General features: G+C 48.0%; 1 protein-coding gene across 2 annotated transcripts in view; it reads right to left on the reverse strand.

The window, feature by feature from the left end:
• The window catches only part of CLMN (calmin), an 88,390-nt gene that overhangs the window by 29,370 nt on the left and 36,992 nt on the right, over positions 1–22,028 (reverse strand). For both annotated transcript variants that reach the window (XM_080928798.1, XM_080928799.1), the window contains exon 2: positions 1,045–1,106. In XM_080928798.1, coding sequence (XP_080784924.1) covers positions 1,045–1,106 — 62 coding nt within the window. The remainder of the gene's footprint in view (positions 1–1,044; positions 1,107–22,028) is intronic.

A 22,028-nucleotide genomic window follows, 5' to 3' on the forward strand; every position in this document is an offset into this window, starting at 1 on the left:
GAGAAGAGCCACAGCAAAGCTGCAGAGGAGCTGGGAAAGGCCTTAGGCACCCCATCCTCAGTGCAACGTTATACTTTGGGCTATGGGAAGATTCAAGGGAACCTGCAGTGTGCAGGCACGAAGAAGGCTACCTGATGCAGGGCTTGGCACATCAACAGCTATGCTAAAGTGGCTTTGCCAACCTCACCTAAGTCCGTTCAAATGGTTACGAATGGCTGCTAACAGCCCCAGAGTGGGCAGCTGGACTGAGGGTCCTCTGTCCATGGAAGGACATTGTGCAAGGGATGCCTTCTGTGGCTCACTCATGGATTCCCCTCCCCAGCTATGCTGGTGACTGCTCTCTGTGCTCCCCAGAATGGACAGCTATGAGTCTTTATGACACCCTTGAAGACTCAAAGGCACAGAGCTCTTGCCATAAAGTGTGGGGACCAGAGTTCCAACAGCCAGAACCCAGACGTGGCAGTGTGTATCTGCAGTTCCCAGTGCCCCTAAGTCAAGATGGGAAGCAGACATAGGCAAATTCACAGAGGCTCATGGGATGGCTAGTCTGGGTGTACAGCAGTGAACAAGAGACCCTCTCTCTCTCTCTCTCTCTCTCTCTCTCTCTCTCTCTCAAGGTGGAAGGCAAGAGTTGACATTGAGGTTGTCCTCTGAGAGGCTCACTGTGTATGCTTACATACATGAACACTTATATACATGAGCACTTACATATATGAACATTTACATAAACAGTTACATTCATGAACACTTTCATATATGAACTCTTATGCACATGAACATCTTCATACAAGACCACTTATATGCATAAACTCTTACATGCATGAATGGTTACATAATGAACAGTTACATGCATGAACAGTTACATACATGAACACAGATATGTCCGTATACTACAGAAAGTCTCTCTCTCTCTCTCTCTTTCACACACACACACACACACACACACACAGATGGGGAGAGAGAGAACAGAACCATCTATGTAGCCACATGTGAATATAGGTAACTGTATCACTCACCAGCCCTCAGAACCCCACCCCCACTTGCCTTTTCGAGGTGTAGGTTTATCCATCGTGTGAAAGTCCTCTTCTGCACATTTTCCCTCTCCACTGTGAACAAAAAAATGCCATTAACCAGGGCACGGAAGAAACATGGGCAAAAGCCTGCTCTCCGTTCCCAGGGAAACCCCAAGTAGACAGATGGCAGACTAAACCCCGCAGGGTCCCCAGCAGGAGCGAGCAGCATCCTTCTCAGAAGGGGCCACCAGGGGCTTATGTAGCACCAGATCCCAGTTTTCCAGCCCAAATGTGGGCTTCTAAGCATCTCATGAATTCAGAGTGATCATGAGTGGCCGATCACCTGGCTGTAAGATGAACATGCTCTGGTGGGAAGGGCGAAGGTCCACACAAGGCAGTGGATCGTACAGCTGCCTAAGGAAAAATAATCTCACAGTCTTAGGGCCAGCCTTCTGGTCATTTCCAGCTCCTATACTCAGGCCTTTCTCCTACCCCTCACCTTCCGCTCAATAAGCTAAGAATGAGGGGCCCGCTCTCAGGATGACTAAGGGAACCTGGGGTTCTGCACATCATGGGCAATGCAGTCGGTGGTGAGTGGACAGCCCTAAACCCTGGGTCTCTTCTGGCAGGGGACAGCACTCCCCACTGAGCTTCTTAGGAAGAACCGCCCGTTGAGCAGGGCACCACCATCAATCAGTTGTGTTCTGGGCTGGCTCTGTTCGTGTGTTTATAGAGATGTAAGCTGGACAGCACCCCTGCTATGGAGTAACCGTGCTATGAACAGAACAGGATTCAGAAGGTACCCAGAGGCCTTTCCAGTGGCAAAGAAGCAGCGCTGGGAATCCCATGTGGTCTACCCCACATCAGCTGTCACTTGAAGATTGCAAGTGTAGTTCAATTCCAGCTCTCCCAGTGATAAACTGTAACTGCAACAATGACTTTGATGAAATTCACTGAGCAGGGCCTGGAGAGATGGCTCAGTGGGTAAAATGTGTCCCCTGTAAGCTCTGTAAGCAAGAAGACCTGAGTTCAAGTCCCCGGTGCCATGTCAAAGCTAGGTGCAGCAGTATATGTTTGCAATGCCAGCCCGGGGAGTTGGAGAAAGGCAGATCCTTAGGGGCTCCCAGCCAGCCAGTCCAGATGTCACAGCAAGCCTCTAGTTCAGTGAGAGCCCTCGTTTCAAACAATAGAGTAGACAACGATAGAGGAACACAGCTGAACATCTCTGGCCTCCACATGTGTACACCTGGGTGCACACCTTGGTGGGTACCTACAAACACACACACACACATTTATACAAGACACACGTTTTGTACATATACACCACACATCTTATACTCAACCAGTGAAATATATAATGTACACATACACACACATACACACACACACATACACACACACACAACTTACTTTACAGATAAATAAATTGGGAGCCAAATCCCCATGCTTCCTTCCCCTCCCTCCTAAGCACTGTGGTCTTAGCTATCCTAGGTCTGTCAGAAACTAGACAGTGTTCCTCTGATGGGCATAGCATCAGAATCTTTATCTTGATGCATGGTGGCCTTTGGTGGCTGCCACCTCTATGTCTAGTCATCATGCCTCTCAGGAAACTTCCCTGGGGTGCTGAACCAGACAATTCCCAAGTTACTCCCAGATTACTGAGTTCTGGATTTCAGCACAGTAGAACACCATGTTGTAGATGCCAACAAGCATTTCATAGTCCTTTAGCAAGGAGAAAATGAGAGCCAATTTGTCTGCTTCCAGAGGGGAAAAAAGGCTTTGCTTTTCCGTAATGACTACAGTGCTTTTTTGGCTCCTGGCCACACTATTAGGCAGATAGTGGCACCTATAAATCAGATTTTAATATTGTGCCTTTTGTGCTTTTTAATTGAAGAGCCAGCAGACAATAATTATTTTCCCCGCTCTCATTTGTCTCTTTCTCTACAGAAGGTCACTGACAAGCAGGCATTAGACTGAAAGATGTAATCCCAGCAGGCTGTGCTTCCTAGAGCGGGACAGGATACACTGAGTGGGGAGTTAGGACAAGGAGACACTTGCTGAGAGATGGCTGAGTCCCAGGGTCTCCTGAAAGCTTGGAGTGTCCCATCTCAAGAGCCAGTGGAGAAGTGTACACCTCTGGACACAGATCTGCCACGTTCCCTTTGGTGGCCAGAGTTTTCCAGGGTACTTACTTATCCCCTTTTCGATGGATGTTGTGATCACTTTTAATCTGCCACCATTAGGAGCGACATACCAGTTAGCAGCCTTGGACCAGCACACAGCTTTGTGCAGAGAGCCTGTGACGGCATTTCTCATCCTTGACAGCTCAAAGTGGGGCTGCTGGGTCTTAGTGGTAGGCACATTTAAAATTTTAATAGCCACTTCCAAACTGCCCTCCCCAAAGGCTGCCTGAGTTTATACTTTCACCCCACCTGTCTTTAAACAAGTTTATGGGGATTGTAAAGTATTTACACACACACACACACACACACACACACACACACACACGCCCAGACTTACTTCACCAGCTGGCCTCAGAGACAGCAAAGTACAGCCCCTGAAATAGGAAAGCATTTAGTAAAGAGGTTGAGAGAGAACTCACAGCTTAACTGCATGAAGTGGTGCAAATGTGAGTGTGAGTATCTGTTGGTCTACATGTGCCCTACCTATCTACCCATCCACCTGGAAATCCAGAACCACACACTATCCTCAACTCAGCCAGCCAGGTATTTCCTACCATCGACTGTACTATTCCTCCATCTGTCTATCCACCTACCATCCACCTGCCACATACGGCATCCACTTACCCTTTCAATCACCTATGTGCCCATTCATCCACCCATCCACCCATCTATCCATCCACCCATCCATCCATCCATCCATCCACCCATCCATCCACCCATCCATCCATCCATCCATCTATCCATCCACCCACACACACACCCATATACCCATCCATCCATCCACTCATCCACCTACCCATCCATCCATTCATCCATCCACCTATCCAGCCATCTATTCATCTATCCACCCATCCATCCACCCATCCATCCATCCATCCATCCATCATCCATCCATCTATCTATCCATCCATCCATCCATCCATCTATCCACCCATCCATCCACCCATCCTTCCATCCATCCATCCATCCATCCATCCATCCATCCACCCATCCATCCATTCATCCATCCATCCATCCATCCACACTCCCAGCTGATATTTATACAAGGATTACTAGACACGGGAACCATGCCAAGCTGTGGGCAAAACAAGTAACGAAGAATTAAGCATTTCATGGAATCTGCGCTCCAAGAATTCACAGACAAGTAAGAAGGAGAAACAAAGCTACCAGGAGGCACAAATAAAAGGGATAATGAATTAAAAGTGCCTAGATGACAGAGATGGGGAGAGGCGACGTTGTATTTCATAGATTACTCTTCTAGGGTCCTCTGGGAGAAGTGGGACATGTGAATCCTGGCAGCAAAGATTGTGTATTCAAACCCTGCCCTGATTCAGAACCAACCAAGGTGGCTTTTGCTTCTGTCCCCACCAACACCTGTGGGCAAACCTGAGCATAAATCATCTTCTACAGGAGGGGTACGGTGATGGTTAGCAGGGGATGGTCAGACATGATCCCAAATATCAGACAAGTTCCAAACTGAAAAGGTGTGAAGAGCCTATTTTCAGTGCTTAAAACCAAGATGCATCACTCAATGCACAGAAGAGTCCGAAGGAACCTCAACCCGCCCAGCACAACTACTTCATGTCATGCTACAACCGTCAGCAAATTCACACTCTACAGAATGAGGGCAGCCCTGTCCACCCCACAAGCATGCTATGGGAGTGAATGAGGTCACCCTGAGACCGTCCAGCCCCTGGCAGCTGCTGTCTCCAAGCCAGGTTCCCTGGCCCTAGATTCACAAAGCATACCCTGAACTCGGGGATTTCATCTAATGTCTCGACAGAGGCCCATTGCCCTTGCCTGGCTGTCTCTATTTTAAAATGTGCCCCCCTTCCTGCAGGCATTCCTACTTCTGGCCTGCCAAGACTCCATAAACTTTATATAGTTTCCATAAATCCAACGGCCCCTTTTTTCCTCTCACATTGTAAAGGTGTAGGAAACAGTCACCCTGGCGAGGTCTGGCCAGCTCACAAGTGGCTGTGGGGCCCTGTGAGGGCAGCAATGAAGTAATACCAGCGCTGTAAAATTGCCATCCCAGTTCTGCCTGGCCAGTGGGGGGTGCAGGAAAGCCATGTCGGGGGGGTGGTGGTGGTGATGGAGGGAGAACACCAGGCCCAGGACCCCAAAGATTGGGCAAAGGAGGGGCAGGAGGCAGGAGAGGCCTGGCTGTCTAGCTCAAGGCCACAGGCCCAAATTCCCAGCTGCAATTCTGCCTCTGGCTTTAAAAAAAATAAAATAAAAAGATCATCTGGAAATGGAAGGTGGGTCATTTCCCACTTCTTCAGGCCCCTAGGGGTAGGCAAGCTTATCAGATGGGAGCCTCTGAGGAAGGGGACACATTCTGGAAGATTCCTTCAGCTCTGAGTGTAGTCCTCACCCCTAACAAAGGAAACCTCTCTTGCCCATGGATGGAGATTATTACAGATAAACCACAACCAATCAAAATACAGAGCTGTGGAGCCTAGTTCCAATGGTTCCTCTCCAAACACTCCCCCTAAGGCTCAGGGGCTCGCTGCAGAAGAGCCGGCAGGCAGGTTGTCAGAGCCAGAGGGTTGGGAGGATCATGGAGTTTGCTGTTGCATTGTATCTCCTAGGAATGGAGAGGCTGCACTCATCCTCACCAGCAGAACAAAGGGACAAAGACAGCTAATGTGGATGTGGCACTGGGGGGGGGTGTTGGGGGGGCAGATAAGAGGAACCCAGAAGGCCTCAACCCTACACAAAGAATTACAGACACGGGGACTGGAGAGATGGCTCAGAGGTTAAGAGCACTGACTGCTCTTCCAGAGGTCCTGAATTCAATTCCAAGCTACCACATGGTGGCTCACAACGGTCTGTAATAGGATCTGATGCCCTTTTCTGGTGTGTCTGAAGACAGTTAAGTGTATCATATACATAAAATAAATAAATCTTAAAAAAAATGACAGACACCAAGGAAAACCCAGAGGGGGAGAAATAGTTTCCCCCAGGGAAGAGCACACAATTGGTTGTCTAATGCAACTCTAAAAATGCACATGGCAGTAACATTATATAGATGAGGACAGTTGTTCAATATATTTAGGAACATTCTCTCTCTCTCTCTCTCTCTCTCTCTCTCTCTCTCTCTCTCTCTCTCCCTCCCTCTGTGTGTGTCTGTGTATGTGTAAATATATGTATGCAACAATAATTAATGAAAAAAAAAGGTTATGAATTTGAAAGAAAGCAAGAAGGGTATATATATGAGAGGGCTTGGAGGGGGGAAGGGAAGGTAAAATGATACAATTATATTAATCTCAAAAATTAAAAGAAATAATTAAAACAAAGAGATTCCTTCAAATTTGTGGTCTTCTGTCTCTACAGTCGTATTTCTCCAAAATACACTTCAAATCTAGTATTTTCTCTGTAATATGTCTGCTCTTCCCAGCCCAGGGGTGAAGTCTGGTGGCTCTGGTAGTTATTTTAAACATTATATGATTGATTCTATACAATCATTATAAAGTTTAAAAAGTACAGCGAAATTAAAATCTCTTTAAGCTTCATCATGCCCAGAGAGAACATACATGGAAGCATGCTGTGTGTGCACACAGATGACACATAAATTCCCACTCACATAATGCTCATGTGATTGGTGTGATCAGGTGTGACTCAGTTGCTCAAAATATGCTCACTGACAGATCCCTCCAGAGTAGTGCTAAGATGCTCATTTCTGAGTTCCATTCAACCCTTTGAAAAGACATCATTTTATTTTATTTTATTTTATTTTTAAATATTTATTTATTATATATAAGTACACTGTAGCTGTTTTGAGACACACCAGAAGAGGACATCAGATCTCATTACAGATGGTTGTGAGCCATCATGTGGTTACTGGGAATTGAACTCAGGACCTTTAGAAGAGCAGTCAGTGCTCTTAACCACTGAGCTATCTCTCCAGTCCAAGACATCATTTTAAAAAATGCATAGTACGTGTGAGTGCTTGTGGAGCCCAGCAGAGGGTATCAGATGCCCTGGAGCTGGAGCTGGCAACTAAGAGTCACCTGACTTGGATACTGGAAACCAGTCTGTAAGGGCAGCAGGCACTCCTATGCGCTGGGCCATTTCTCTAGCCTAAGACTTTTTCCTTTCGAGACAGGACTCTAACAGATCCCCATTTGGCCTTGACGTCCTCATGTAGCCCAGCATAGCCTTGAGTTGAGGAAACAGGCATTCGCTGCCTCATTTGATATCCATGATGCTAGAAACGGGACCCAGGGTTTCACACCTGCTCGGCAAGCGGTCTACTAACTGACTTATGTCCCCAAACCGTGTTCGAGACCTTCATGCTTTGAAGCAGGGGCCTGGGAATCTGTACCTCACCTGCTCAGTGGTCAGAGACCCCAAGTCTTGGAAAAACAGATAGCCACAGGTGATTTCTTGGTCTTCCGGTACTGCAGAGAATGCTAATAGGTATGCTAGGCTGGTAGGGAAGTCCCAGAAGTTTAGAGCCTGGTAACTTTTACCATAGCCCCTAAGGTTCTCAACCATCGTAACGCTGAAATCCTTCGATACACGTGCTCATGTTGTGATGGCCCCCACCCATAACATTATTTTTGTCGATACTTTCATACCCATAATTTTGCTACGATTATGAATCGTCATGCAAATATTTTTTTGGAGATACAAGTTTGCCAAAGGGGTCATGACCCACGCTTAAGAAACATTGTCCTGAAGTCACCTGTGGCTCCTCGGGACCCATAAACTCAGGCTTAATCATCATTTAAGCCAAGTCAATGAGAATAGCAGCAGAGAGTGACTTGGGAGCACCAGGCAAGGGTCACTTCCTCACTCACCCCTGAGCTCTCCTGGTGATGAACTCAGACGGATGTCTTCATTGCCGAATTCCTGTGACTGGGAGGAATCTGAGTCCCTGAGGGGTTCTTAGACTCAGGTGGGGGTGAAGGCTATGGATCCAAATATTTGTGGAAAGACAAGTTTTGAGGCCAGAGGCACTGCTGGACAGAAGGAAGGGGACAAGGGCACTAGCTCTAACGTCCTCGGCTCCACCCGATGTCCTGGGTGACCTAAGTGGAAGTAGCTGAGGGAACTGAATGGATCTGGCACAAGACAGAGTCCAGAGGGAAGACCTGTAGTGCCGCTTGGAAGACACAAACCAGCTTTTGCCCTGTTGCAGATACTGCTACAGGGGACCAGAGGTAGAACTGTGGAACCTGCCCTGTAGCTAGTATCGGGGAAATTTTTTTGTTAAAGGTGGTAGGGGCCATGATTCCTGAATAGAAGCCCTCTCTTTTATAAGCCCACATGTTCTATAGATCTGCCCTGGAACTACCCAAGTCACAGACAAGGACTGGAAGGCTCAGGCAACTGACGTGCTGTGGCTACTCCGTGGAATTTTCAGGATTCGAACCCAGTCCACCTTGGCTCCAGACTGATGCTCACCTCCACCTCCACATTTCTGGAAGCTCTGGTACACTCTCACAAAACTGACAGGGCACCAGCTCCTCACCAAGCTTGGTCTCAGTGCCCCAGCTCTCCTCTCTGATGGCATCCCTGGCCCATGGCCAGGAACGTCCAATAAGGTTTAGAATCCTTCAGGTGTGGCTCTTGCTCACTATGATCAACCAAGGAACACATGGCAATGTCTGGAGGTAATTTGGTTCTAACAACTGAGGGCATGCTGCTGGCATCTCTCATGGCCAAGGGCTGCTAGTATCCCATGATGCCCAGGATAACCTCCACAACACAAACTTGTTAGGTCCATAATGTCAGCAGTGCTGAGAGAGCAAGCCTGGGGGTGGGGCACTCTGAGGTACTGCCCATCTCAGATCAGCTCCTGTGCAGCACAGATGCATTTCAGACTGTGGGAAGACTCTGTCCCTTCTGAGTGACCTTGCATGAAGTCAGATCTTCCCCATGGCCTCTGTTTCCCAGTAGGTGAAATAGGGCCATAAAACTTACTTCGGGAAGTTGGAAGCATCAAATGCCTTAGTGTTGTGTGTCCTTACAACACCATGGAGAGCTTCACCCCATCCTGGCAATGAAGCCCCTTGCTACATTAGGAGAAGGGTTACAAACAGGTAACAAGGAGAAAGCAGGATGGGGCCAATTAGGGCAAAACCTAAATGGGATCCCAGACTCCCAGACCTTAGTAAGCATTGCAAACACACAGTGTTGCTGCTCTGGGCCACTTTGGACAATTAGAGGCTGTTGTCTATAGAAACAATGTTTCTTTTCTAGTACTGCTGGGAAATACTCCTTCCTGCACGTGCCAGGTGCACCAAAGACACTCAAGTGAATGGGCTCTTGGGTCCCCCAGCTGGCAGCATGTGGCTAAGACAGGAGCAGACCTTAGGGTTGGCTTTTCTTTGCCATCCTCATGAGCTCACAGTTGTTTTTTTATAAAATGAGTTGGCAGCCAGGGGTGGAGCAGGCGGAGAGCTTGTGGGAGGGTGATTTGGGATTCAAGACCTCTGCTACTCTTCAGTTTCTGAAAGGTCAGGGGAGACAGGGTGGTGGAACACAGCTGTGCCTGCTCCTGTCCCTGTCCCTGTTTACCACCAATTACTTTATCTTGTGCAGAAAGTTGGTTTAGGACCAAGTAACAGAGATTTTCCCTGACAGTGACAATCACTAGGTTTGCTTTGATGCTCCCTGGACTAGAAATCTCCTAGCTAAACATACGCTCAGTCCATTTTCTGTTTCTGCATTCTTGGATTCGATTGCATTTGAAAAATAGATATTTTTTAAAAACCCATCAATCCTAAACATGAACAGGGTTCTTTTGCTTGTCTCCACAATATAGCGGATAGAAACCACACATATAGGGTGCTAAGTTCTCTACAAGCCAGCTAGAGAGATGATCAAAGAATACAAAGATGTGTTTGTCCTGTGGGAACACTAGACCACATTATACAAGGGGCTTGAGCATCTAACTACTTTGGTGCTCATGGGGCTCCTGAAACTAACCCCCTTAGATACCAATGCACAACTGCATCTGAGATGCGGAGATGCTCAGACCTTCTTGTCCCTGGGGCCATTCCTAGTTCACTCCAAACACACTTAATTCCTTGGCTCCCATTTGCTTCCCTCTCTTAGGTCCTTTGCCTGATTTACTGGGGATCACAGTGTCGTACACAGGCAACTCCTGTCCATTGAAGCAAGTGAGCAACAGCCCCAAGCGTCTCCACCTCCTTTCCTGTGCTCCACTAGCCAACTCCTCGAGAGCCCACACCACTTGAGGAGGTCCACACCCGCTCCAGATGAGACCCAGCCTTGCTCAGTGGTTTCCCTCCTCTTCCCGTCTTTCAACACCTCCCAGAAACACAACCTCATTACAGGGCCCCATGCTGGTTCACTTGAGAAATAAAACTCAGAAACAAATTAAACGGCAATTTCTTTTTAAACAGGAGAGAGGCCAGGCTTTGGGAATATCAGGCCAATGTCCTTGGCTTCCGACTCTTGGGGACCACTTCCCCCAATGGCTCTGGCGGTATTAAAGTCAGGCCTCTGTGTAGTTACTTACCAGTCATGATTTTGCATTTAATTTCCTTTGTTTTTTCCTCCAAGAATATTTGCTTTGACCCAAGTCCCTTTTATCGAGACCGGTAATAAAATGTAAAACCCTCGTAGGGACCACAGGCCAAGCAGCGCAGAAACACTACAGACGGGGGTGCAGGCAAGCCACTATGGGCAAGCTCACACACCCTCTCTCAGGATGCCCGCTACCTTCTATCTTTCGTCTCCCCTTCTTGCTGAGGACCATGTCCACAGGCAGCAGAGCAAAGAGTAACCTGCTCCGGTTGGTGCAAACCCGTGCTTTCTGTATACATGCCCCCTCAGACTCAAATAAAACCGCCAAGCTCATTCTAACTGGGGACTTAGATCCTGTTCACCCTCAGGTCCCAGAGGCCACCAATTAACATACCACGTCCTGCCCTGCTTCGTCCCTGTTCCTCAGCTGCTCCAAAACACATAACCCAGGGCTCCAAAGAGCTAGTCCCAATTACACACCAAATTAAATTTTAAGCTATATATATATATAGGACCAGTGCCTGTAACTCAAAAAAAAAAAAGAAAAAAAAAAAAAACTGCTCCAGTTTTCCCTGAGAGTGATTCTGTCTAAGCTCAACATTAACCCTCAAACCGCACTGATTTATGACCAGTGCCGCCAGCCAGCCATAAAACTGTAAGCAGACAAAAGACAAACTGGGATTTTACATTCGGCCAGATGGACAAGCCTGGGCGACAGGCCCAGGGCAGGCAGACTGCCCCAAAGTGTCCAGCCATGACCCAGGAAAGCACGCATGGTACTGTATGGTCATTCATGAAGTCGTGTAGGGAGCAGATGCCGGGGCTACACTCACCCGTGAATAATAAGACGTGAACCCGTTCTCATGGACTCTCTTTGCCAGGTTTAAAAAGAGAGACTGGCCGGGAACATCGGCTCACTTTTGTGAATCCAGCACCCAGAATGCTGAAGCAGGAGGCTCACAGATGGAAGGCCATGGAGTGAGATCCTTTCTCAAAGGAGTGAATGAGAGAAGGAGGAAGGGGAAGAGGGGGGGAGAAGTAAGAGGAGGGGGAAGGGCATGGGATCGAAGGTACAGGAAGGAAAGGGGGAAGAGACAGAAGACCGCTATGGCTTGGTTTTATTTGTCTGAAAGTTTGGCGCCAACTGATGATGTCACTGAGGGGAGATGGGAAGAAGTTGAGTCACTGAGGACGGGTCTTGAGAAGAAAGGTGGAACCCCAACCCCTCTCTCTTTCCTTTTGCTTTCTGGTCACCACAATGTGGATGGCTTTTCTCTATCATATGATCCTGCTGTGAAATTCTGCTTCCCCACAGCATCACGACAGAACCACACCACAGGCCGTGACCTCTGACCTCTGAAAGAGTCAGAGGATTCTGGCTTCACTTTTCAGATGATGTTTCTCAGGTATTTTGCCACAGCAACAGATACCTCATTCATATCCCATGAAGACGCATCTCTGGGCCTCTGACACCATGATGCACCAAGGGACTAAACTTGGTGAAACTACAAACTTAGGCAATTTTTTTCAAGCCGATGTTTTCATAAAAATGAGAAACTTCTAGATCAGTGTTTTCCAAACTATATCCTACAGAGTACTCACTAAAATGTCTCTTAGTAAGTCCTGGACATATGGAGCATTTCCCCCTTAAGTGTATAGTTATGACCAATACGTCTAAAAGCCTTGGTAAAGCTTGCAAAAAAATTACAGGGCAGAGGAAAGGGTAAAGTGCATGCCACACACATGAGGACCTGAGTTCAAATCCCCAGCTCCTATGTAAAGCCAGTCATGACAACACGTGTCTGTCTGTAATCCCAGTCTCCCACAAGGAGATGAGGGACAAAGTGGCATTCCTAGAAGTCTATATGCCTGCTGATCTGACACAGAGAAACACTGCCTCAAACAAGGTACAGAGAAAGCCCAGTGTCTGAAGCTGTCCTCTAACTTTCATACATGTGCTATGGCATATATACATGTCCTCATTCACACACACACACACACACACACATACACACACACACACTTCTGTAACTCCACTCAAACCAAGTTCATTTGACGTTAGACCTTCCTAAATAAAATATAGTGTCCTTACAGAATCTTGCTTTGGAAACTGGAAAGAGGATCTCCGATGGGGGAGCCGCTTGCACTGGGTCAGGGTACTGACTGGCTGATGGCCTGTGTAGTGGCAAATCTCCTTTTCCCTGTGGGACAAACCTCACTTCCCAGCCTCCCATGCAGGTGGGTGGGGTCACATGGTTGAGTTCTGGCCAACAGGATGGAGTCAGGCAGAAGGCATGCCATTTCTGGTCACTACTACCCTGCCCTACAGAGATTGAGAGAGAACAGACCCACAAAGGCAGTAGGCTCTGGAACCCACTGGGAAGAGGAGTGCTACTGTCCCACTGTTGGGTGACAAAGGATGTTTACACCAAGCCCTGGTGTGCGGAAGGCAGGAGCTGTTCCTATGCAACCTCGGATAGGTTCGCCTGTGAACAGGGTCACCAAGTCTCAGCTGGAAGGATGCTAGTCTAGTTTGTCACCCTCTCTGGGAAGGATACTAAGCCTAGGCTGCTTGAGCCCCTGTTCAGAGCAAGTGTGTCAATATGGGCTCTTCCAGAAGGGTCTGCCCCACAGGGTTAGTGCAGCCTTAGAAGAAAGGCTGTCCTGAGCTGTCACTTAAGAACAGAGCTCCGAGGCCCAACACCGAGAATCGGTGTGATCTTTGCTCCCAATCGCACTTAAAAATGGAGATTAAACATGCAACCTGTGTTTGCGTGAACATACACATACCCTGAATTTGCATTTTAAAGCCCACCTGTTTTGAATGAGATCCAAAAGTTCCTCTCAAATATCAGAATTCTTGCACAGGCACAAAGGTGACCTGCCTTCCTTGTCCCTACACAGGACTAAGGGTGTCCCAGCAGGGTGTTAAGTGTTAAAACTGTGGAAGTGCTAGGCACACTGAGATGTTTGTATCTAGGACAGCAGGCCTAGAGGGTGACTGGGGTGGGGTGGGGGTGTGGGATGGTGCAGGCAGAACAGGTCCTCCGATACAAAGAGGCTGGTTATATTGGTTTCAAAGAAAAGAACACAGTGCTCCCTATTAGCAGTTTCTGCTGCAACAGAAAGTGACAGTGTGAACGTAAAGACCACAAACTGTGACAGGAAGGTGAAGGGCTTGGGGGAGGGAGTGGCTCCCTCCAGCTGGGACAACTAGACTTTACATTAATTGCCTGTCTAGAGGCAGCCCCAACAGAAGCCAATGTTCACAGGCCACAGCGCCTTCCTTTCTGGAATGAGGCCTTCTCAGGTTGCGTGCCCTGGGCAGAGACATTCAGCTCATACCATTTCTTGGCTGGTGGTGCGGGTAATGATCCCAGAGAGAGCCCAAAGAAGACAGGTGCTGGTGCTTGGCCCCCTATTCAGTAACTGCTGTGACTCCTCCTCATCCCTCCTCTACTGCTACATTCGATATTTGACATAGCCATACCCTATAACCAAAGTCGGCCTTAATTAGCCCAGGCTAGCCTCAAGCTCATGACAGTCTTCCTGTCTTAACCCCCAGGGTATTAGAATGATAGCTGTGTGCTGCCACACGTGGTCCAAGGCAGTGGGCTTCCAATAATCCTCAACTGTTGTTACATCACTGGGAGTCTCTCAGCCATCTCTGAAGTCCTCCTTGGTGCTATCCTAGGTGCTGAGGCACCATGAAGTGTTCGTTCTTCACCCAGCCTCGGGGAGTGAGTGCTGACGTAATATCCCCCTGCAATGGTGGCCAGGTGTCTGTGCATGGCTGTCAAAGAAATGGCTGTCCTCCTGCAGAAAGAGTGCCCTGTCTCGAAGCACTGCTGTACAGGAAGCAGTTTCCTGTGTTAGCGTCCTTTTGGCCGTTGGTTGCCGAGGCTATGTCCTTTGGGCTCGTTTCTGAGATCCCTGCTGTCTTCTTCACATCTTCTTCCCTAAGCTGGCTATTCTAGGAGACAGGAGTCATCACGATTGTCCTGATCCGTGCGGGAGACAGTGGGGATCCAGAAGCTATAGACCAAGCTTGAGCCTGAGACTATGCCTAAGGAATTCAGACGGAATGGAAGTTTCAGTCTGGTTCTATCTGGCTGATCCCTGGAACAGAGAGATGTTGTGGAGGGCATTTACCATCCAATGGACTATAGGGTGGATGGACCAAGAAGAATGCAGGAGGGGAAAGGAAGATGGGAGGGACCATGAGAAGCCTGCAAATGGATGCCTGTCCTGCCCTATTGCCACTGCCCTGCCCACCCACCCCATGACCTCATCCCCACCACCCTTGGGTTCACAGGGACCCTGGTATGAGAGTAATGTCAGAATTTTAGTTTAACTATGCCAGCCATTGTGGTTTTAGCGATTACAATTAGAGAACAAGTCTAGTCTTCACCCAGTAAACTTCATCTGGCAGAGACAGGGAGAACAAAGAGAAAGGCCTGAAGACAGAGCCTGCAACATGTGGTCCTTCCTAGATCACCCACTCGAGCCACCCCAAAATGAGCAACTGTCGTCTGAAAGCTTGCAACTAAGACAAATACTCAGGATACTTAATGTCAACATTAGGGAATTTAAGTCAAGCAACAAAAGTTAAAGCCAGCAGTAAAGAGCCCTTGACAGGAGTGTTCTGGTCACCACTTTGAAACCGTGCTAGTGGAGGCAGGGAGAAACAAGGCCAGTTGAGCCCCAAAGCTCACATCTGTAACTATTACGCAATACTTCCTGCCTCACAGTCCCTCTCCAGCCTCACTGAATCAAAACTATCCAAGTCCTTCCAAACTGGGTCATCACACCCAGCAGAGAGCCACCTGTCATGTTGATGGGTCCCTCCGCAAGAGATGTCGGTGTCTAGTCCCCGAGTTAGAACTCTCTCAGCCAATTCTGCAAGGCAAGAGTCACAGACTCAACACTGTCATGCGTTCCTAAGAGAGATTTTAAGGGAGAGAGGCCAGGGTGAGGGGCACTTCTTGCCTGAGTACTTCATTGTGTATGTGTGTATATGTGTGATCTGTGTGTGTGCATATATTTGGTGTAAATTTAAATTTGTATTTAAAAATTAATTACTAGGAAGACCCAAACTCGAAATATGAAGGAGAAGGCTGGGAATGAAGCTCAGCAGTAGAATGCTAGTCTTACACACATGAGGCATAATTACTATTCACTCACTCTTGTGCAAATAATTTGTCCTCGAGACCACCCGTGGAGAAATATTCACATATACATCTGACAGGAAGAGTTTTTCTCTTTGTGAACTTGTTAGATATCTACACTAGAAAATTTCAGAAAATCCAACGAAAGGTTGTGGGGATGGGGGGAGTGACAGGCCAATTTAACCCCTTCCATACTTCCCTTGATCTGCTCACTTGTCACGTATGCAATGGGACCCTCCACCCCTGGTCTTTCTCTTACCCTTCCAATGGTTTATCTTGCTGCCCCTTCATGATTGTGCTATGGTCACCCTGGAACTTTCTTTGACCTTGTAAACAGGACAAATGACCTCAGTTTTTAATCAAGTATGTAATCCTGAAAAACCAGGCACAAGCAGTTTCCAGCCTCCCATGCAGAGCTGAACTCGGGACAAAGTTTCTGGAACATTCCTTACAGAGAGCTGAGAACATCATACATCTTTTTATCTAGCCTCGGCCTTCCTAGAATAGAACTCAGAAGACAGAAAGCCCAGCAGTGATTGCTAAGGATGACCAAGAAGAAAGCAGCTAGTCCCTCTGCAGCCCTACTAAGTGCCTGCAATGGCCCCAGGCTGCCCATCTGTGGGCTCTGCCATGAGACCATCACTCTCTGAAGAAGCCACTGTGCTCTGTGACATAACAACTGGACACCATCAAGACACAAGAGAGACTCCTGCCAATGTTACAAGTTTATCAACTTTATGGCTGGATATTTACACTGGTGCCCCTTGCTGGCTACTAATGGCCCAGTAATAAGCATTTTGATGCATATATGCCCACAGGCCCTTACATTTCTCTAACCCTTTATCATGTGTGAAATTCTCACACTGGCTATTTTTTTTTTCCCACAAAGTAAGAAAGCAAGACAAGATGATTTGAGCACTTCAGCCACAGGCAACAGGCTGTCAGGAAATATTGTCCCTCCTTTGAAGTGCCCACAACAACTACATTCTGCTCAAAATGTCAGCAGCTTTGGCAAATATGGAGGTGAAAGCCAGATACTAATAATGACAAATCCTGGACAGCCCAGGGGTGGGGAGCTACCCAGGCTCCAAAACACTACAGATCACCCTCTTACACCAGATAGCTTGTCTCTAGCCTTGAAAACAAAGAAGGAAGGAAGGAAGGAAGGAAAGGAGGAGGGAGAGAAGGAAGGAAGGAAGGAAAGGAGGAGGGAAAGAAGGAAGGAAGGAAGGAAAGGAGGAGGGAGAGAAGGAAGGAAGGAAAGAAGGAGGGAAGGAAGGAAGGAGGGAGGGAAGAAAAGGAGGGAAGGAAGGAAGGAAAGGAGGGAGGGAGGGAAGGAAAGAAGGAAGGAAGGAGGGAGGGAGGGAGGGAAGGAGGGAGGGAGGGAGGGAGGGAGGGAAGGAGGGAGGGAGGGAGGGAGGGAGGGAGGGAGGGAAGGAAGGAAGGGGATCCCTCATGTGCAGCACTCATAAATCCTGGATATTGCTTAGGGCCCCAAGAAACGGGGGGCTAAGCCAGCAGCTCTTGACCATGACCCAAGGTTTGTACAGGGATAAGCAGGTGGGGTTGGAATAGCAAGGACAGGCACCAGGAGAGGTGTCGAGGACCCGAGGCCTTGAAAAGGCATTAGAGGCTATTCCTCAGAGACAGCACAGGAAATCTGTTCAAGGGACCCCGCGAAACCAAATGTCACCCCTGACCTCTAGATTCCTGAGTATCATTTTCTGTTTGCCATGTGGGAGCCAAAGGCCACGGACAATGTCATCCTGGGCTTCAGAGGGTGATAATCAAAGGCTTCCTCCATCTTGCATTTTGAAAAGCTTTATAGCTGCATTTGATGGCCATTTTGTGGATGGAAGCCCATTGTTCCATCAGGGAAACGACTTTTGTATTCTCAGAGCCACCCCAGTAAAATAGAGTAAAACAGGATTTGCTTTCTCAAGGAGGCTTTTCACTCTTTTTTTTAAAAAAATGTGTGTATATGTGTATATACATGTGTGTGCGTTGGTGTGTATGCATATGTGTCTGTGTGTATACATGTGTGTACATTGGTGCATATGTGTATGTATGTATACATGCTTGTGCATTGGTGCACATGCATATGTGGATGCATGCAAAACTGTGTGTTCATTGGTGCATATGCAAATGTGTGTGCATGTGCACATGTGTGGCAGCCATCGGTCAAAATCAGGTGTTGTTCCTCAGATGATTATCTACCTTGTTTTGGGAAGTTTGGGGTTTTTTGTTTTGTTTTGTTTTTTTATAAAATGTGGGTTCTGATGGATTGAACGTAGGTCCCCATGCTGACAATACCAAGGACTTTGCCCCCTGAGCCAACCCAGTCTTTGCCCTCTTTAAAACACATTTGCTCCAAGCTTCTTTGGTTCAGAATATCTTCATTTTCATAAGCAGAACTCATCTATAATAAAGAGGACCTTGAATGTAAACTTCAACTTCCCTAAGAGCCTCAGATATGGAACCCAGAACATGTGTTTAAGTTGTATACTGTGAAGGTACGTGTGGGACATATGTTTTAAGCACACCATGTGTTTATGCATTTTTTTTCTATAGAGATAGGAATTGAACCCAGAGCCTCATGAATACTCGGGACACACCCTTCCACCAAGCTATAGCCCTGAGATGTGTGTTATGATCACCACATCACGTATGGAGAAACAAAAGCTTGGACCTGGAAGGGAATTTAGCACTTCGGTCCAAACAGGAAAAAAATTCTATTGGAAAAGTCTTGGACAGATTCCCAGTTGTTGGAGGGATTGGTGTCGCCCAGAGGATCCTGGGCTTTTCATGGCTGACAATTTCTCTCTCCACTTTTCAACCCTTAGCTTCATTAGGAGCAGCTGGGTGTCTTTGGAGACACATTCTTCTGTTTATTGTCAGATGGGGGGGAGCTCCCAATCTCAGGGCCAAGGCTGTCCCCATGCTGAGAAGAACTGTCTGCCCTTGGCCCCTGCAGAGGAGAAGGATTAGCAAGGCAAAGCCCAACTTGATTGAAAAATAACTTCCCTCCAGCCTGTTCTCTGGCTTCATTTCTCCTCCTTCAAGCTCTTGCAGATGATGGCCATGAGACCCAAGACCTGTGGACTGAGGGTGGTCCTTCCTTCTCGGAGGGACCGGAAATTACCAAAGGAACTCCAGGGGTGCTGAGCAGGCCATCTGACGTAGGGGTGGCCACTAATTAATGTTTTTGAAAGCTTAACAAGCAAGTCAGGCAGGTGTGAGAAAGGGGTCAAAAGAGCGGGCATTCTGGAGCCGGGTGGCCTGGCTGTCACCTTGGCTGTCTCTGTGATGGTTGGCAGGTTGCTTCCCCTCATGGTCCCTGAAGTGCTAATGATAGCCCCAAGCATCAGGGAATAGTCATAGGGACAGAACTATGTGTCTACAAAGGGCTCAGAACAGGCATACAGCTGAACATTGAGAGTACTTGGTCCAGCCCTGGGCCTCGCCACTGGGTAGACATCATCCAACCAAACGCTGGGTGGATCTTCAACACATCTGGGTGGTGAAGAAGTGAGTATTTCTCAAAGAGAAGCTGGGACTCCACTCGGGCTAATCTGAGTCACATCTACTGAGAAGTTCCTGCTTTGAGTGGCTGATCACACTGGATGCTGCGTGGTGCCTGGCCATTCCGGAAAGATCAACTATGTGGCTGAGAATGGAGGCTTTGGGCCATAGTCTTGGTGGGCTTGGAGTGGCAGTCAGTCAAGCAAGCCTTAGAGGCAACGCCCTGAATAATAGCCTCCAGTGAGCCTCCCGGCTGCCGGTGCTCTGTGATGTCACATGCTGAGGGCGGAAGTACAGTGCACCTGCCTCATTAGGAAAAGACATGGCCGGCCTCTGTTGGGATCCTCCTTGCCTCCGCTCCATGCGATTGCTTTGGCTGGATGGAATTCTCTCCCTTTCTTATGACGAATCATGGCAGTGAGAGATGGAACTTTCAGTCATGCTAAAAGCATTAGTTCATTAAGACTGATGCCAGAACCTCTCAGTTGGGTCAGAAATGAGGGTGGTGTGTGGAGATTGTTTGGAACCAGGACAGTCTGGCTAACTCCAGCCTGATCCCTGGACTCAAGCTTTCCCAGGTAGCACAGGAGCCACAACCACTAGGATTGGAGAGAAGAAAGAAGCGGAGGAAGGGACTCGCCCCTGCCCCAAGTGACATGCTTCCCAGGTGGGACCTCATGGGGGCCTTGGTACCACATCTGAAAAATGAGAGCCACAGTTTCCACCTCTCCAGGCTGGGACCTACCCAAGACTCACCACTAGGGAGCAAGAGTGCAACAGTTTAAAACCACAGCCTGGACACTGCGCAATCCTTGTGATGTCTATGGGCTGAGGTCAGTTTGGAGGTGACAACTCTCCCTTCGGAAATGTCATTTCATATATTTTGACAAGAATGGATGGGACACTCACTGGCAGGTGGGAAATGGAGGAAAGTCTCATCTGGTCTTGTCCTGTCACATCAGAGAATAACCTGACTAATAGTTAACACAGCTACCAAAGACCCAAAGCCATACTACGAGATGAGCCTGGGAACCTGCATAATGACATCATACCTCAGACCCAGGTTCCCAGCACCACTGTCAGGTAAGTCTTAGGAGCTTTTGTGTCCATCCATGTGATGGGTCCTCTCTTTCTCAGAGTGCTTGAATAGATCTAGCACCGTGACTCATGGTCACCCGCTGTCTGAGCAGCGCCCAGCACACACTGAATAGCTATAACAGTAGGCTGAGACATGCTCGTCAGAAACAAGATTGCCTCCAGTGTCGCAGATGCACCATGGGTAACGTCAGCACAGTGCACACTAGGGACTGGTTAAATCAAGTACATTTCTGTCCGTAAGAAGCATTTAGGAGATGCAGCTGATTCCTGACTTTGTTCTGTTAGGATGAGGCCCAGATTCAGTTCCGGGTGCATTTCCTGTTCAGACCAGCGATGCTCCTGAAAGCGTGCTGCTCTGGCTTTAGGTATTTCTACACATTTCACCATTGCCAGTGAGTTTTGTTTCAATGTTGATGCCTTTCGTCTTCCATTATTTCTCACTATGTAAACTTAAATCCGCTAGTAATACATTAAAAATAAAACATTGGGTATGTTCAGAAAACGGCACACACACATACACACACACTCGTACCCACGCACCCACGCATGTGCACTACCTCAAACACCCACCAGCCACCTCGGAATTCCCTGTATATTGTGATCTATATGCATCTACATCTAAGAACAAGTCTAGATGCTGAGGCCTCAGATGGAACTGTATGTGGATACAGGGTCTTGAACAAGGTGGTTAAAGACAGAAAAGTCTGCAGGTGGCTTGAAGCCAATGTGACTAATGACCAAAGATGGGGAACACGGTCATAGAGAGATGTCAGGTCAAACAGAGAGGAGGCAGGGACACAGCCAACTGAAAGAGAGAGAGGCCTCAGCAGATCCTGACACCATCTTTATCCCAGACTTGCAGCCTCCAGGGCTGGGAGCATGCCATGCCCATTTCTAGTGCAGAGGTCCCCTGGCTCTGTGCCACACCCTTCCGGGCCCACAGCCAAAGCTCTTTTACGGCTAAGTGTCATGTTTATCTTAGTGTTTATAGATTCCAGAACCACTTAGCAGGTGTAAAACTGGGTGGTTCCTTCTCTTATTAAAAGAATTGCACCACTGCTGGAAGAGGTGGGTCCTACAGATCCAAAACTACAGGATGTCCTAGACACCAGGTAACAACGGGAGATCTGAGAGGCGTCCCAGCGAGGTTCCCATACTGATAGTGGAGCAGAAGCCAGAGGTCTGCACCAGACCAAGGAGTCATGGCAATGAAGATATGCAAGTGAAGAAGAGTGGACAAAGGGGTAGACTGAGGGACACACTGTGACATGCTATGGCTCCCACAAGAAGAGTTTTTCTTTTGCTCTGTTAAGGGCATTGCAAGGGTGGAGGGTAGGTGCCAGGGGGAGGTGACTGGAGTACATGGTGAGAAATTCACAAAGACCCAATACAAAAGTTGAAAAAGGAAAATGCGACTCATACCACGGAGGACATTTCTGAGTGTTCCGCCACAGCTGTTCTGCCCATTCTCATCTCTCTGGGGTGACATTAGACGCAAATGTCATATCACAGCAGAAGTGGGATCTTTAGTTAAGGGT

Source organism: Micromys minutus (genome assembly GCF_963924665.1).
Source record: "Micromys minutus genome assembly, chromosome: 1".
NCBI classification, from domain to species: Eukaryota; Metazoa; Chordata; class Mammalia; order Rodentia; family Muridae; genus Micromys; species Micromys minutus.